The 16,199-nt window shown below is 35.0% G+C and overlaps 1 protein-coding gene across 4 annotated transcripts in view; it reads right to left on the bottom strand.

The window, feature by feature from the left end:
• ADGRG6 (adhesion G protein-coupled receptor G6) overlaps positions 1-16,199 on the bottom strand; it is a 107,610-nt gene that overhangs the window by 14,460 nt on the left and 76,951 nt on the right. For all 4 annotated transcript variants that reach the window (XM_072331935.1, XM_072331934.1, XM_072331937.1 and 1 more), the window contains 9 exons: positions 14,595-14,656; positions 12,871-13,078; positions 12,268-12,433; positions 10,177-10,317; positions 7,751-7,867; positions 6,105-6,150; positions 4,753-4,859; positions 1,982-2,109; positions 965-1,233 (listed from right to left, as the gene is read on the bottom strand). In XM_072331935.1, the coding sequence (XP_072188036.1) occupies positions 965-1,233; positions 1,982-2,109; positions 4,753-4,859; positions 6,105-6,150; positions 7,751-7,867; positions 10,177-10,317; positions 12,268-12,433; positions 12,871-13,078; positions 14,595-14,656 (1,244 nt within the window). The remainder of the gene's footprint in view (positions 1-964; positions 1,234-1,981; positions 2,110-4,752; positions 4,860-6,104; positions 6,151-7,750; positions 7,868-10,176; positions 10,318-12,267; positions 12,434-12,870; positions 13,079-14,594; positions 14,657-16,199) is intronic.

The following is a 16,199-nucleotide window of genomic DNA, read 5'->3' as shown; positions in this document are numbered from 1 at the left end:
AAAAAGTATATAGTGAAAAGAATATTTTGGGAAAATAATAAGAAAACTATGTGGAAAAGAATTATGTGCAGAGGGAGATACAGCTCAAGTGGAGCTAATGTACATTTCCTGACATGACTTATTTACTTGCCTTATTCCTGCAATGACAAAACAGATTCAAAGGGGGAAGAGGTTAATTTGCTTTTCCTACCACTCAGTCCACGTTCTCTGCTAATGTTGCCAAAAAGGATGCTAGTTGCCGATGGAAAGACATCAATTACCAGCTGGACTGAGGTCAGTGCTCTAGTCATGAGGTTAATGGTTTTGTATTGTGCTGTATTATTTCAAACACAATATGTGCATTCAGGCAGAAAGCACAGATTCCTGATATTAAAAAAAAAAAAAAAAAAAAAAAAAAAGCCTTTCTCCTTGAGCCTTACAGTTATTTTTCAGTATTTCCAATTCAGTCCTACAGTGCATATTTCTTAGGGCAGGAAGGATCTCTCTGTTGTTTAAATACTACTGAAGCTCAGGAAAGTTTGGTCATTTCTGATTCCACCATAGACCATACTTTTTGGCAAGATACTGCAGACTCAATTGAGAGCTTCTTGAAAGCCAGTGTGAAGACTCCCGCTGACTTTGTAATAACTGCTAAACTCAGATGGTTTCTGAATTTATTTTGTGTCATCATTTTCTGCCTCTGATATAGCAGTAACATGCTGGCCTCTCTGGAAAGACTAGTGTTCCGGACTCTCTGCTTCTCCTCAGACAGATATTGCCAGTTCCAGTGTGTTTTCATGAAACTATCCACAGGAACTCTGGTGTCTGTGACACAGAGTCCTTAACTGGATGTGTGCCAGCACCTCAGGGTGAGGGAAGGAAACTTTAGACTGATTTTGATTCTGTTTTGTATCTGTGATACTGGCCTGTTATAAACTTTGTTTCAAAAAGCACACTACGTAAAAAATGCATCTACTGAACTCACCCCAACCAATGACGCAAAACTTCAGTATATATCTCCTTATATAGGTGTTAAACACTTTCACTAGAGCGATGTACATATGAACAGCTTCTAGTCCCATCCATGTAAAGGTGGCCAGAAGAAAATAGTGCAGAAGTGCAGCAACGGCTATGCAGAGGCCATCTATGTCAAACGATGCTATCCAACCATCAAGCAAGAAGATCAAGTTCAGAAAGAGCAGAGCTGTGCTTAAATTCATCAGGATTTTGGAAGGATAATCTCTTCTTAGTTTCCTAGTAAGAGAAATACAGAAACATAAGATTAATTGCTTCCAGCTACCCAAGGGAAAGCCAGCACACTTTTGGGTCCTTAACAAGCTACTTAATTGTCAAAATATTTTATCAACTCATTTATTTGCATTAGCAAACCTTCAAATTAAACATAATGCAATGTGTTGTGTACCTAAAATAAGGACAGAAAAAGCTTAACAGCAAACTTTCAAAATATAGCTGGCAAGAAGACCAACTCTAACTACTTCATGCATTAATATCTGCACCTTTTTGGAAGGTATCATCCAGTGCAATATATTCTGGTTTCTGTTGTTCCTGTGGTTGTTGTCAGGGATTTCTGTTTGTTTGCTTTTATTTGCTTGCTTATTTCTCTCTTTTTGTAACTGAGACACACTGAAATGGGGCAAACTGTAGGGCAACTTCTGCCATCTTGGACAAGAACACTATACCTTAGGTAATACAATAGCAATGCAAATATTAGAGATATTTAGAACTATTTTTGAAGATCACAGAAGCCCCCTGTTCTTTCCCCCAGAAAACTATCATTTAGTAGAATGGCAGGATGGTTGTTTTGCATTGATGTGACTTCATTTTCTCTTTTCACTCTTTGTATAACTGTATTATTTCAAAATTTGCATTTCCTTTAGTCCCTTGTTAAAATTGCTGGAAAAGTAAAGTATATAGCTAATTTATTTTATTTATCACAAAGGTGTACTTCATTTGAGTTAGTTTTTACAGAACTAGTACTCACTCAAATGCAATGTATGTCAGAAGAGTTGCAGCTGAAAATATAGCAGATATCCCACAGCCTATGTAAGTGATGAAAGTAAGGATCTTGGTATTCTGTGGGTCTATTTCTGTAGCGGTTCCCTGAAGGTCCTATGGGAGACCAGAGGAAGAGGCGTCAGTTGCAGCACAACACTCTTACTTGGTAATTAGTCAAGTGAAACTTAGAAACACTTTGGCAATAACAGCATAACCCTGTTGTCAGAGTTCATGTTTACTGAGTATACTTAGTTTATAGTTGCTACACCTCTCACTTCCTTCCCTTTGCTCTTGAAAACATTGTGCTGTGAGAATTATAACTGCTCGGATCAGCAGATAGACAGAGCCTGATACTGCTCCTTACAATTCAGTATCAGGAATTCCAATGTTCTCCTGTGGAAAAAATCTTCCCATACAAAATATATTTTTTACTTCAGTTGTTTATGCACAACTCCCTTTAAGAAGATACTTATGTTGAATGACTATTGAAAAAGTAATTTAAAAATTGTTCATAAAAAATGCACAATGTTCTGGGGAGATTCTGACATCATTTCTCATTATTAGAAGCTCATAAGAATCAATTTAGATAATTGTCTATGGGTGAAACCAAGGGCAAGATATTGCTCTTTGCATTTATGGTCTGTTTTGACATGCAAACTATAGTTATATATAGAATTGCTCAGAAAAAAATAGTGACAACATTTCAAAAAAAGATTGGAAATGAAGTAGGAACATTCTGGGGATTTTTTTTTTTACTTTTTTTTTTTTTTTTCCAGTTCGCTGTCCAACTGTAATTGCCACATAGTCCTGTCTGAGAATAAATACCAGGGTTATTTCCTTTTTTAAGGGAAAGGAAAAACGAAAGTGCTTGGATCTGTATCACTGGACTGAGTGTAAGCAAATACTAGCATTTAATATCATTTGTTCTATGGTCAGTGGAACTGTCTCCCCCAGCAAAAAAGATAGCAACATCTAGCAGAAAGAACCAATAGAAGTCTACAGAATGTGCTGTTCTTCAGAAAATAAATTAAGGAGATCTATGCAGCTTTTCAAATTCTGTCCTAACCTTCTAACAGTTTATATATATAAAGAGATTGTTATTTGAAAACAATTTAATATCTGAATTAAAGTTAGATAAGATTATTGAAATGGAAAAGTAATTGGAAGGGTCAAAACTGTGTAAAAATCTATTGGAACACAGCCCAAATTCAAAGAACTTCTCCCTTATTTCCTAATGTCACTAAAGCATTTAGGGAAGAGAAGGAACTCATTGAGTATACTCTAAAGAAAGCCCTTCCCCTCTCCTCCACCCCCTTCAAGGATGAAAAGTGAAACAAAACTACAATTTAGCCTGCAAAAAGATAAAAAGCTTATGACTATTTCCCATTAACATCTGAGCATGATGTGAAGAGAGCAGCTCTGTTAGGAAGGCTACGCAAAGCCAAAGCTGAATAAGTCAGTGCCTGTAACTCCCTGTCAAAGAGAAGTCCTATTTGTCACTGCAACAATTAAAAAAACCAACCAAACAACCAGATCTATTTTCACTATGAGCTGTGATAAGTCAACAAATTTTCAGCAGTTTTTAATTACAGGCCAAGTAATACTAATTTTGGACCAAAAAAAAAAAAAAAAAAAAAAAAGGTTTGACCTATTACTGAGGTTAAACGAAGTCACAAAATCTTAAGCTAAGATAGAAATAATGCATCCTTTTTATGTTGAGATTTTTTTTTTCTTTCATAAGCACATCAAATAGACAGATTGCTGAAGACACTGAATATTAGAGAAATCATGCTCCTGAAGCGGAAGGTACCCTCATCCATCTTCCTGATATGCTAAGCTTTACCTATCTCAGTCACACAGTCTGGAGGCTTTGCCTAATCTTCTGATAAAATAGGAAATGTATATGTTTTGTTCCCACACTTGGTGGGCTTTGCAGTCTCTACTGCAAAGCAACAACAAAGCTGATCGAAAATATATATTTTATAAAAAGAGCAATATGAGTTTACCATTTTTGTAAAATGAGGTATTGCAATTTATCTCCTTGAATGAGGTGGAACTACTGTGTTCATTGTCTTGATTTTTCATTCTCATTAGCTATTACTCTGACTTTAGGACACTTTTTTGCCCTGATAATTTTTCCTAAAGATACGGTGCTCTGCTTTTTGTTCTGAAACCAGCGCCTCACCTCTTCCTCTAAAAAAAATAAAAAAATAAAAAAAAAAATCATTTCTCTACTTCTTTTTTATGTGAACATTGTCCTACTTATTCCATTTTGCTAGTGGGAAACAGAACTGTGACTTCATTTTACAGTGTCTTATTCTGGCCTTCTTTCTTGCCCAGCCATGTCCTGGCTTTGAAACTGGGTAATATAATACGTTTTTTGCTCAGAAGTCTTTGCCCAAAGTCTTCTGTGGCTTATGTACTTTTCAAAATACAGAATACCTTTATTGGGACATTTTGTTATTTTTTTAAAATTCTCTCTCTTTTTTTTTTTTTTTTTTTTTTTTTTTTTTTTTTTTAATTTAGCCGCTTCACTTTATTTGTTACTTAATTCTTGAATCATTATCATTAGATATTTTGTTATGAAAAGATTTTATAGCAGTAAGGAGGAAAATGATGTATGAAAATCAGAAATCATGTTCAAAAAGAATAACTCACACTGCAAACATGAATGAAGATAGCTGTCTTTACCGATGAGAAAAACAACACTACAGTTCCTAGGAAAGATAACCTAGAGAACAATAATAGTTTGCCTACCATGAGTATCCCAAAGTGCGTGAGGTGGTTGCACAAGCAAACTGTTTCATTTTCATTGGAGTCTGCTTGCACTTTGCAGCCCGTAGGGTTCCAGCCACCATTACCACCTATAGAAATGAAACAGGAGTAACCTTACTTCTCAAAAGCATCTATGATCTTTTCACTGGATTCCTCATCTCATCTTGAACAAACTCAGAAATGCACAAATAGTAAATATATAACAAAATTCAATATTAGAAGCAATCAGTCATGAAAGATGAAAGTGTTAGATTTCTTAGTTTCTAAGAGAATTCCATCAGACAAGTGTCCAAATAACAGCCTACTGAGAAGAAACAAGGGTTATAGTAAAGTTAGGGAACTTTTTGGTTAATGAACAAGGATCTTGCATTTAGACACACCTTAGTTTTACCCAACAGTACAATGGTTTTAGAACTCCCTTTTACCACCCTGATGTGATGTTTGCACCTGCCTTCCTCCTACTCACATATCCCCAGGCACATGAAAGCATTTACGGCCCACAAGCAGAGGGTCCCACCCTTCCTCTCTGCAGTGTGTGATACAGAAGGTCAGAGAGGATAATCTCAGATATTCTTAAAGAAAACATGAAGTAAACTGTCCTCTTCCTTTTCTTGAAAAATAAAAGTTAGAAAGATTTTACTAAAAAAAAAAAAAGTAAGAAAATAATGTTTGTATTTCTGATAACTTTTTTTTTTTTTCCCACTCAAATATGAGCTAATTTTGAGAAACTGTTCATGTTCTCTAAACTCTTAAGAACATTTTACTAACTCTAGCAAAAATTCTGCAAATTATCTGTCATACCTTATAACTTTTCCTCCAATTCAAGACAAAATCTTTCAAAAGACTGTGATGTTCCAAAATTACTAAAAACTGAGTTTCTCCATGGATGTGTTTTATAAATTTACATTACTAATTAGTTCTTTCATTTCTCTCTGTGTTTTCATTCTTCTACATTCTCCTCAGCACTTCTGACTGACTTTTCTATCTACTTTTATCTGCTATGTTGAAAATGAATTTTAACAGGATATCTAAGAAACACGTATGTTTCTAATTAGCATTACTGTTTAGTTTTCACACACAGATGGTGTGTGAAGAACAGTTGTCAGATAGAGAAAAATAAAGAAACATTACAAATTTTATATGTTAAGCAAGCTTACAAACAAAATTTTTAATAAGAATATTTAACATCTGCTTTTACAAGTGACTTTACTAACAGGAAGAAATGGTGTAGTCTAAAGATGTCACCTAATTTTTCAAACTGATAAAGAAGCAAAAAAGGACAGCGATGGATTTTTCTATTCATGTAGTAGAAATTATGGTATTTCTAAACTTACCATTTTTGGCCATATCCCAGAAGACACAGGTAGGCTTAGGGTCTTCCTAAGAACACAGAGAAAAGAAGACATTTTATACCTCTTCAGATACATACCTCATCAATGTGTACATTTTCAGAAAATGTTTTTCTATGTACATTTCTGCTCGAAAGATCGTACAGTTCTATGTACAATTCTGCTAGACCTTGTTCTGCTGGAAAGACATATTTACACAGATTACAAAAAGGAGTATTATTTGTCTTCAATGTTGTTTTTTGCATCCTCAGAATGAGAACATTTTATTGTCTCACTAAAGTAATCCTTGAGTATGACGTCTCTACCAAGTCTAAATATTTTTTTTTACTGTTTACATCCTCAGAACTTCTCAGTGAATCCTCTATCTAACTGGCCTCACAACTGTGCAGAGGTCTGCTGAATTTCATTGGAGGTTGCTGTGCCTAACCTTGAAATAGTTATAAAACCAAGAAGTAAGGTGAACTTAATTGAAATGTGAAAATTATCAACCAGCTTCTCACTGTGTAAAAGATCTACTTACATACTGAATTTCAACATCAGCTTTCTTCATTTTTCTAATACCATTTTCTCTTTCGCTGTAACTACTGGCAGCTGTGGTTTTATTTTTTTTAACTGAAACTGTAGGTACCAAAGGGTAGCACTGGGGCTTTATTTCCATTAATTAACTGTATATTTTAAAAATGTGGTTCTGCCCATTCTTCTTGTACAGGAAGCCACATAACAAAAAAATACCTTTGGAAATTATTAATGAAGAAATTTCTGTTGAATCAAGGAATTTCAGTCACTTTAAAATTCCAGTGTAATAAATGTCCCTGGTCATGAGCATTGTCATAAACTGAACAGGGGTTTTACCTACAGTTATTGGCACAAATTGCCTCTGAGTGTCTGAATCAATAGTCCTTCAAGTAAATTATGGATGGATTAGGAGTGTGTGAGAATGAGAGGTTTTTTATGTTTTGCTTATTGTTTACTTGCTTTGTTAGAGATTTTATTTACATTTGAGTTTATATACAAAATCTGCTAAATCAATGAAGCTATATGCTCAGCTTTTACTACTAGGTCACTCCATAAGTAATGCCTCCTAATTATTTCCATGGAAACTACAACAGATACAAAGAACAAAATGCCACCACACGATGGAGCAAATTCTCAGTTACAAAATGTTATTTTTCAACATAGTCACCACCATTAGCTATGAATTTTTGCAAGCAAAGAACAAGAACCTGCATGTCATGCTTATTTTAAAAATGTGCCCCAGTGGAGGTGACCCAATGCTGCTGTTGCCATTGCTTAAACACACCACTCACTGCCTCACTGTGCTCTCATCCACTGTTTGGTCTCCACCAACGTTCAGCAATTGTTGATGAACATCAGTCAGTGACTTTTTTTTCCCATGGAGGAATTCAGTGACACACCTTTGCTTCAAATGCACTTCCATGTCAGACAGCATCTCGTCAGACTGCCTGTCTGCTACCATCTGTCACACAGCAACAAAATGTGCAATCTCTACAGCCACCATCTGCCGCAGAGGTTGTGGGACATGATGATAAGATAGGAGGCATTAATTTCGTATCAGCCCTTTTATATGTAATATGTGTTCCTGTTCTTCTGAATAATCAGTCTATCCTTACTTGAATTTTGGTATGTTTAATTGTAATCTTCACATATTCCTGAAGATCTCGAATAGTTATGTTTCCAATACTGCATGCCACCACAAAACTGGTCAAGTTGCCAGGAGTTTCTGCATCCTTTAAAAGATTCAGGAAAAAAAAAAAAACAAAAACATAATTGCTTACACAGCACATAAAAGAAAAGCCAGAGTACACTTCCATTTCTGTAGCATGCCAGAACAAATAAACTGTCAGCGTTTTTGCACTTTTGATCACATAATGTAACAACATTCTGTTTATAAAATAAAATAATGGATTTTCTTCATGGAAGTTTCCATATTTTCCTCACAGTCGTAAATATATATTGGCATTATTACAATGAGAGGTCAGAAGGCATCCTTTCCCCTTTTAATCATTTTGTCTAAAGAAGCTGTAAGTCAAACAGTGTTGCAGATAACAAACCATGATATGATAAGCTTATTTCCCTGCAGGAGAATGAACCAGCTTTCTTGTCAAAGTTTTTGGAGAATATCCTATGTCCTGTGTATAGTTGTTAAGTCATACCCCGTCTTATAATCATATAGTAAAGAAATTCAAAGGAATACTGTAAGGTCTTATGTAGTGGGAACATAAATAAAAGACTGAAGATACTAATACCATCTATATCTTTAAGTGAAAAATATCAGGTTGAGAATTTTCCAAACGAGTTTTCCTTGGAATCTGAGAATTTATTAAAATGGTAGTGCTTTGAAAATTCAGTATTCCTGTGAAGAAGTTTCATCAAAACATGAATGGCTATACAGATGGTTGTCTTTTTGGGAAACCAGAAAGTTTAAACTTCCAGGACACTACTTACTGCAATTGCCTAAAATTAAGTGCTCACTTCAGAAGTTTTAAGGTGTCTTCCTTGGTCTCCAGATGGCCTCTTACCAGTTCACTGTCACATCTGTTAGACAGTAGCGCCTCTGTAACTTAGGGGGTTGCAGCTGGCACTGTGCTCCTTTGCTTGGGGCACTGATGCCTGTTCCTGAACTAGGATGTGTGTATTCCTTTCCACAATGAACCAGCTTACAGAATTTCAGTTACATATTTCATTGGATTTTTTTTTTCTTTTGGTTCTATGATTTTTTGTTATCAATATTCCACATCATAACATCATGTATTGTATTATATTATGCTATATCACATTCTGCTATCATATTTAGTAAATTAGTTTTCTCCCTTAGCATGTTGCCACTGTTTTCTTTTTTGGACCATCTCCCTGCCTTCTCTCTTTTTCCCCCTTCCCACTCTCCTAGGGTCTGTGAGTCCCTCCACTCCATTTAGTCATGAAACTGAGCCCAAAAACCACTGATGGGTCTTCATCGAATGATTAAGAATCACTTAAAATCACCATTAAAGAACACATTTAGACTTGGCATAATCTTGCGTAATTACGACAATCCCATATCTGCATTTTCCTGGTTTCATTATTAAAGACATTCATCCTGTTTCTCCTAAAAGTGGCCTTAAAATGAATACTATTTTAAATAGTTAAACATTATTCAGGGTGTATTTTAGAAGGTAACTGAGGGTCATGGGTAATTTCTTGTCTTGATTATCTGAAAAATCTGGATACACTGCCAATAAAAATGATAATATAGGAACAATACAATACTACACAGTTCTGCGGATGCACAAGTGTCAAAGGTCACTTAAAATACTAATGGAAAAACAAACTAAAACCTTCTGAGTTGTAGCCTACAGTTCACTATGAAACATTTCCTTATTAATTATTTCTCCCTCCCCCCCCCCCCCCCCCCCAACTTTTTTTTAAGAGTAAGTATTCTATTGGGCATTTTTTTCCAAGGAACTACTTATTATTACTATATGTAGGGTCACAAAGAAGAAGAAAAAACCATCAATCTGGGTCCCTTCTGTGTTCAGGTACAAACAAAGTTATTCTTATTCCATGACTAGGTTGTCTGTAAATAGATCCAGACATAATTAAACTAACATTTGCTTATGAGAACACAAAAATAATTGTATGTATAGAAAAAAATGCTGCTTCAATCAACTCTTTCAAGGAAAAGAGAAAGAAAGAACAGTAAGCAGCATTATGGGCCAAATTCCCAACTGATCCCAGATCCACTGAACATCACTTGTATGAAAACACCTCTATGGAAGACATTCCCTTTCAAGGGCCTTGCTACTTTACACTGATTGAAATCAGATGAGATCCAGCTTGCTGTTGATTACTCTAAAAAAAATGCTTACGTCAATGTCACAGGAATGCACTACAATTAAATTGCTCAAGTTAATTCAATGTGGATGGCTATTTCGTCACTCTGAATTTGAGTGTCACTAATGTCTACATTTCCTATCACCATCTGATTCCGACCGGAAATTTTTAGCAGCTGCCTTTGACTTGTGCAAACTGAAATTACTTCAAACACACAGAAGTTTACCTGAAAAAGACCATTTTTATTGAAGAAAGTAAATTGAGCCCTCGATATAACTTCAAAGTCATCTTGACTTAAATTCTTCAGTAAGCTTGGTGGCAGAATCACAGAAGCAATGGCATTTGTCTGATCCTTGTCAAAGTCTATCTGTTAAATCAAATCAATAGAAGAAAAGAACATGTTCAAACAAAAAGCAAGCATCCTTTGTTCACAACTGTGTTCAAACCCTTCATGAAGGTATCTCAAACACTGGACTAGAACTTTCAACATTAATTTTAACTGTTCCTATGGAAGATCCTATTTATTTATTTATTTATTTTTTAATTAGCTGTGGAGGTTTTTTCACACTCAGCATGAAATCAAGCTTTTGCTACAGGAAGATAGTAGATTAAAAAACAAAAAAACCAAAAACATGTTTCACTATATAACAATATAACGACGATTTGAAAATACTGAGATGGCAATAGTAGCAGTCTTAATAATTTTCAGTAACCATTATGATATATTTCCTCATACCAAACAATGCTGTAAACACAAAAATATGTTCTGATCCTTCTTTCTTTAGTTGTAGTTTTTGGCTTGATCTAATATCTGAATTAATTCTCTCACTACCTTTTATAGTTTCTATGTAACAGAAAGGAGAATTTAAAATAATAATTAGTGTCACCGCTCTACAATTATCATGCAATGAAGCACAAAAAACCACATTTTCTATCATGAGGATAATCAATATTGGCAACATGCCAGACACCTGAACATCCTCCACAGCACAAGGATTCAATGTGTACCAGGTTATCCATCGGAGAGAGGGGAGTAATTCATCTAATACTGTCTCTATTGTAAAAGCGTTAAAGAATTTTACTGCAAGATAAGGAAATTCACACTCCTGACTTCTTCAAAGGAAAGTTGTATTTATGTTTCTGGTGATCAATCATATGATTCTAAAAGCATCATTAGCTATTAGAAAGTTACAGGTCATAGGCAACTGACAGATTTATTCAAATTGTAAATTTTCAGTGAATTGCTGTGATTAGATAGCAACCTTGGAAATTAATATCAAGTAGTTCACAGGTATCTCCCAACAGGGCTAAATGCACTTGAATAAAAGGTTGTCAAATTGTAATTCTACCACATTAAGTAAAAGATACGCAAGCAATGGAGATGTCCCATTAGGTACGGTCTGCAAATGCAGTGGAAGAGGTTTCTGTGAAGAAGCAGGGATGTATTACAGGAACAATTTAATAATATGAATCACCATAACCTAACTTAGTCAAAGGTTTGGCAAGAAACATAAAGACAAAAGGGACTAAAATAGAATCTTTCCAAATTACCATGGTTACATTTGCTTGATATCTACTTCAAGAAAAAATATGAAAGAAAATCTGGAAACACTCTGACATACAGCTTAAAGACTTTAAGGCTCCCTGATGATTCTAGATCATCACACTGCTGGTAAAAATCCTGTGCTTTCACAGGAGAATCTTCTTCCAGCAGGGACAGCAAGTATCTTTCTTCATGGGCATGGAAAATAGCAACTGTGACCACAATAGTTCCTGACTTTTCTGGTAGGAAGGGTGCTAAGAATTCTGGAAATGTAAAAGTCTTTGAACAATCTTGTGTTCCAAAAGGAACATTATAAATAACTTGACGGAGTTTTGAGTTTATGATTATTTAGACAGTGCTCCAATAAATTATTCCAGGACAAGAAAATTCCTGGATGTTCTCAAGAAACAGATGGTAATTCTTATTGTACATGCAAACAACCCAAACCCAATTTCAGAATTTTTCCTTTCCTCTTTCCATAAGTACAGAATGAAATCTGGAGAAGAAATATTCCTTTGATAACAATCAAAGAACAATCAGCTATTGAACTTCAGGGATGCTCCATCCCTGGAGGTGTTCAAGGCCAGATTGGATGGATGGAGCCATGGGCAGCCTGACCTAGTGGGTGGCAAACTGTTTGGATGATTACAGGAAAAAGGAAATAGAAAGCAGGGGGGTGGGAAAGAGGGAGTTGTAAACACTTTTATAAACACAGTAAACACACTTGGAATAACAGTCACTTCTCATGTTCAAACACAACTGCTCATGGCATACCTGGAAATCAGATGCATTATTCTGTGGACTGACACTGAAAGAAGAACCTTTGAATGAAGTTGAGTTTACAGAAGACACACCAAGTGCGAGATTGCGTGTTGAAATACTCATGGATGGTCCTGTGAATTGGATCTTTAAAGCCAAGGCATCAATAGTTTTAAGAGCTCTGAAAACAGAAATAGAATTATTTTATTCTATTCTATATGCTCTTAATGTATTCTCTTCACGTTAAGGCAATCTTCTTATTATGTTTCTGTCTCCCACCTCTGTATTGACGAGGAGACTGTCAGGCTGTAAATACATGTGTATCTTTTGAACACAGAAGGTTTTGATAGATAGAATTTGTTTATTTACATATCACAAGTCCTGAAATAATTTTCTGACAACACCTAAACATATGCTGTGTCATTCATCAGAAGTCTTCTTTTCCATTAAAATATTTTGTCATGTACATTAATTTTATTACAAGAAGAAACATCTGCTTATCTCATTTGGAATTTCTTTTTGTGGAAATCGGAAAAAATGTATTTATTTTACGGCATTTATATGGAAGAATGAACCAATCTCCTAAATTTTCTTAAAGGCAAATGCAGAAATGCTTACTCTGAAGATGACGCTGCCAAAACACTGTCTGAACTGTTTAGAATATTGGAAAAAATTGTCACCACGGTAGAACCCAGAGATTCATCAATTTCCTCATCGTTCACAATTTTTTTGAGTTTCTGGACGACATCATTTACTTTGTCTGAGGTAAGCTGCTGCCCTTCTCCAGTGAGATTCAGAAGCTGATTGGCAATATCAGCTGCATTTTCTGTTGAAGCAAAAATAATAAATAATCTGTACCAGTCCTGACGTAATTTAGAAATACAAATTTTTATTCTCATTACTGAAAGATAGAAAATCTTTTGTGGTACATGTAATAAGCATGAAATTGTATTATTTTATCACATTCATGTTTTTATTTAAATCATATATAACCTGTTAATTCTTATATACTGTTGTTAAGACACATTGGTTGTGTCATTACATTAATTTGATCGGAGTTTGTAATTCAGAACAACTACAGAAAAGAAGTTAGACTGATAAAAGACTGATAGAAAGGGGGAGTAAGAAATAAAAGCATATTTTCTTTTTTCTTGTCCTTATGATATCATCTCTTTTTCTATGGGAAAAAGCAAAAACCAAACAAAAACAAGCATAGAAACAAAAAAACCCCACCTGCTTCTGTCTCCCCCTTGAAGTGAAATCATAATGTCACAGAGTGACAAAACATTCACTTTTCATCTCTAGGGTGAAAGTCTGATCCCACTGTGAATGTTATCAATTTGTTTGTGTGACTGCACTCTTAGTCAGAGAGCTGGACAAGCACAATGCAGAGGCAAAATTGAGAAGAATCCTTCTACTAAGGAAAGGTTGATATTGTGTCCAGTGGCAAAGCATAAGTATAAACTGCATGTTAAACAATGCTTCGTGCCATCTGGATAGAAAACTATGTAAATACTTACATTTTACAGTGTCAAAATATTTTATATTTACTGAATAATCACAAATAAGATTTCAAGAGACGATCAGCCTTCTTCAGTCTGCACCTGACTATGGGTTTTTTTAAAGCCATATTTTATATTGCAGCTTTTGCTGTATTTACTGTAGAATGTTCATTCCACACCAAAAAATGTTTTCATATAGAGTGACTGTAAGTACTCATCACAATCCACTGCATTAAGTAGCCAGGCTCCATATGAAATCCCTATCAGTGGTGTAAGATAAGAAGTCTTCTAAAGGAAAGCAATGCATAAGCTTGCTGTAGCTCTGAGTTACCTTTGAGAATATCCTGCCCTTCACTAACTGAGGGCAAGAAAAAGTTGTCTGTTTTTTAACTCCTTTAACACCAGAATGACATCAAGGGGTATTTTTCAAACTGATAACAAATCTGAAAATGTGTGATCATAAGCTCAGTGAAAAGAGTAGAATTCTTCCCCCTGGTATCCATGGGCATTGGAAACATTTAAAAATTTGTACGAAATTGAGTATCAGATTGGTGCAAGCCTCCTGCCTCCATTCTCCATGAAATTACTTGAAGAATTTGATTTATTTCACTAGCTGATATCCAGAATGGGTGGGTTGGATTCAATTTGGTGCACTTCCCTTGAGTTTTGTCCTTATCTTTATCTTTAAAAAAAAATAATAAAAAAATAAAAATAAAAATAAAAAAATAGTACAAATGAGGAAGATATTATGCCTTAGTGTGACTTTCCTCCTCATAGTAGTTAGAAACCAAAATACACAAAGCTGCTACTTTAGCCGAATATCAGTATCTATACACTTACCTGTGCAATTTCTAAGATCTGGCTGGCCCCAGTATGATGTATAATTCTGCAAACCCAAATAGCTAAAGAGGGAAAATGACAAAATGCACATAAAATACAATAGTGTAGTTATATAGACGTTTCATAATTGTTTTGCACATGTTATAGTGGTACAATATTGTTGATTTACAAATTTTCTTGCAGTACTAGCTTGACTAAAATTAAATGTATGCTAGACAGTAGAAATATGTGGTCTGTAGTGTGATGGAGTTGAGGGAAACTCCAGTTCCTTTGGACAAATTTACTGCTGATTGCTTTACTGACTTGACCAATTGCATCAGCAGAAATTTTGTATTTCAGAAAAGACCCAAATGTTGACACAAGCTATTATGTCCCTATTTAATACAGCCTAATCAGATGCTGTTTCTGTATTTTTCCTTTGATATAAATGGCTTTGATCAGGACTATAGCAAGTGTTAATACTCCCAGAAGAACAAGAATAGGAGCTGTGTAGAGACAGGTAGAATGTGCCACCTATGAAAACCAGAAGGTCACCTTCAGATACAGGTCCAAGAGTAGCAGCAGACATAAAAGGACAGTAAGTTTTCTCAAAACATTTTTCTATAAAAGCTTACTATAGCAAAATTCCTAGATATAGCTCTGAAATTAAACACACTTTTTCCTAGGTTTCCTATCAGGAGAACTATGACACAATAGTATAACAAAGCCAGGATGGAGACAGGGAAAATTTATCCTTTCACTCAGTATATGTTTGAATAAGGTATTTCTCAGTTGATCATCCTTATTATAATAGCACTCTTGGAAGCACAAATCTAGAAGACACCACTGGGCCAGATTCTTTTGTCTGTCAGAATAAAACATGCCATGCCTGTGCTCCATATAGGTAAAAACTAACGTGAGCAGAGAAAACACAGTACAACACAGAACACAGTAGCTTTTTTTAGAAGAAGTGTAGTGGACAGACAACCAACAGTATTGTTTATACCACAAATGAATAATAAAGATAAGCAATACTGGGGCAGCAAAGGCCAGAAGCATTAATTTTTAATGATTCTGAGTGTCACATAAAAACAATCTGACCCATGCACTACTTAATTTAAAACAAAAGTTGGTCAATCAGAATCTAGCTGCTCTTGTATAAGATTATGAGTCTGAGGAAGTGAGTTAGTTAAAAATAATGCTAGTTGTTTTCCTGTTTGGCACAGAAACTCAAAGTTAATTCCTACACATGTTGACATATTGTCTGAAAAAAGTGAAAGATCTAGTCTTCTCAGAACATGTTCCAGATGCAGTGTGGGTGGATGAGACTACTGTATTGCAGTAGGATGATTGGTGATCATCCCAAATACTGAAGAGATTAATTAATACTGCACTCAAGGCACTCAAAGGAGATAAAAGCCGTATTATTTTAGTAGAATATCAAAGGAAGTCATAATATTCCCTTTTTACAAAGTGGAAATAGAGTTACAGTGTTTAAATGATTTGTTGATGTTCACAAAGAAAGGCTACAGTAGGGAAAAATTATCCTCAACCTTAAAAGCATATGTCCAAATCTTTAAGAATTAGACTATCCTCACCTTCATATATGACTAATTACTAATAACA

This window comes from Excalfactoria chinensis, chromosome 3 (assembly GCF_039878825.1).
Source record: "Excalfactoria chinensis isolate bCotChi1 chromosome 3, bCotChi1.hap2, whole genome shotgun sequence".
Lineage (NCBI taxonomy): Eukaryota > Metazoa > Chordata > Aves > Galliformes > Phasianidae > Excalfactoria > Excalfactoria chinensis.
Note: the sequence above shows the minus strand (reverse complement) of the source record. Positions and strands in the feature narration are given on the sequence as shown.